This window comes from Myotis davidii, unplaced genomic scaffold (genome assembly GCF_000327345.1).
Source record: "Myotis davidii unplaced genomic scaffold, ASM32734v1 scaffold512, whole genome shotgun sequence".
In the NCBI taxonomy this organism is placed as follows: Eukaryota; Metazoa; Chordata; class Mammalia; order Chiroptera; family Vespertilionidae; genus Myotis; species Myotis davidii.
In genome coordinates this window covers 1,437,720-1,439,171 of record NW_006284323.1, presented here as the reverse complement: position 1 = coordinate 1,439,171, position 1,452 = coordinate 1,437,720, and the positions used below count along the sequence as shown (strand labels likewise).

Below are 1,452 nucleotides of genomic sequence, written 5' to 3'. Positions count from 1 at the left end.
CGACCTGCGCTCCGACGTCAACCTCTGCAACCTGCTCGAGCAGACGCCCCTGCACGTTGCCGCGGAGACCGGGCACACGAGCACCGCCAGGCTGCTCTTGCACCGGGGGGCCAGCAGGGAGGCAGTGACCGCGGAAGGCTGCACTGCCCTGCACCTGGCTTCTCGGAACGGGCACCTGGCGACCGTCAAGCTGCTGGTGGAGGAGAAGGCCAATGTGCTGGCCCGGGGGCCCCGGAACCAGACGGTGCTGCACCTGGCTGCCGCCAGCGGGCACTCGGAGGTGGTGGAGGAGCTGGTCAGTGCTGACGTGCTCAACCTGTCCGATGAGCAGGGGCTCAGCGCCTTGCACCTGGCCGCCCGGGGCAGACACGCCAAGACGGTGGAGACGCTGCTCAAGCATGGGGCGCACGTCAACCTGCAGAGCCTCAAGTTCCAGGGCAGCCACAGCCCGGCCGCCACGCTGCTCCGGCGAAGCAAGACCTAGTTTGCTGGCCTCGGAGACCGGGGCCCGTGTGGGGTTTCTGTGCCGTTGTCGTGTTCCGCGGTGGGGACAGGCTGATGCTGTGCATGCGGGTCAGCAACCCTCCCCTGGTTGATGGGCTGGCGGCACTTTGACCAAACAGGCCGTCAGGAAGCGGCTGACTCTTGATTCGTGCCGGAGTCAGTGTGGGCGGGTTACCCTCCAAATGAAGGTGTTCGAAGGTGCTGATCCATCCGCCCATCGGTGTGCCGGTGTCAGAGGGACGATGGGTTGAAATCATTTCGTTGTACTCTTGCTCAGGAGGTCGGCCAGCCTCAGGATGTGGGGCGGGAGGAGCCGCGTCTTCCATCTTCATTGGCAGCGGCGGACGAGGCCACCTGTTTCAGAAGGCTTTCGTGGAATCCTTGTTTTATGGGACATTGTCACTACATAACACAGTGTCAGCTGTTGCTTTAAACCTTTGGAAAAATGTTCATGTCCTTAGGTGGTCTGGTCTGTGAGCAATGTGTGTGAAGTGATAAGGCTGGTGTTGAACGGCACCGTGGCCGTGTCCGCTCTGCCCGGCTCGGGGTGTTCTCAACCCGGCCTTGTGGCGACCACATGCCTCCCAGCAGCTGATGGCTCTCATTCATTTCCTGTTGCATAAAGTGTGTTTCGAACTCTAGAGCCAAATGGGCAAGAGTCATTTAAAAGTTCACTTGTAACCTCAGTATCGGACTCTAAACAGTATTACCTGGTTGGAGGGACCACCGAGCTCGTCGGCCCCTTTCCAGCTCTGGTGTTCGGTCAGGTGGTCGTCTGTGGGGAGCGCTGCTGTTTTGGGGTCTCAGAGGGGTCTTCTGACCCTTTATAAACCTCTGAGCTGTGTAACCCCCAGGGCGGCTCCAGGAGACCCCCGGGCCCTCGTGGCTATAAAGGATGTGGTTACCTGGCCTCTCGGTCATTGTCCTGTGTGTGCCACGTGCTCCCCC

General features: G+C 60.8%; 1 protein-coding gene across 1 annotated transcript in view; it reads left to right on the top strand.

Moving 5' to 3' along the window:
* The window catches only part of RIPK4 (receptor interacting serine/threonine kinase 4), a gene marked incomplete at its 5' end in the record, with an annotated part of 30,945 nt that extends 29,755 nt beyond the window's left edge, over positions 1-1,190 (top strand). Inside the window, one exon of the mRNA XM_015568862.1 lies at positions 3-1,190. Within this exon, the coding sequence (XP_015424348.1) occupies positions 3-484 (482 nt within the window). The remainder of the gene's footprint in view (positions 1-2) is intronic.
* Between the last annotated feature and the right edge of the window lie 262 nt (positions 1,191-1,452).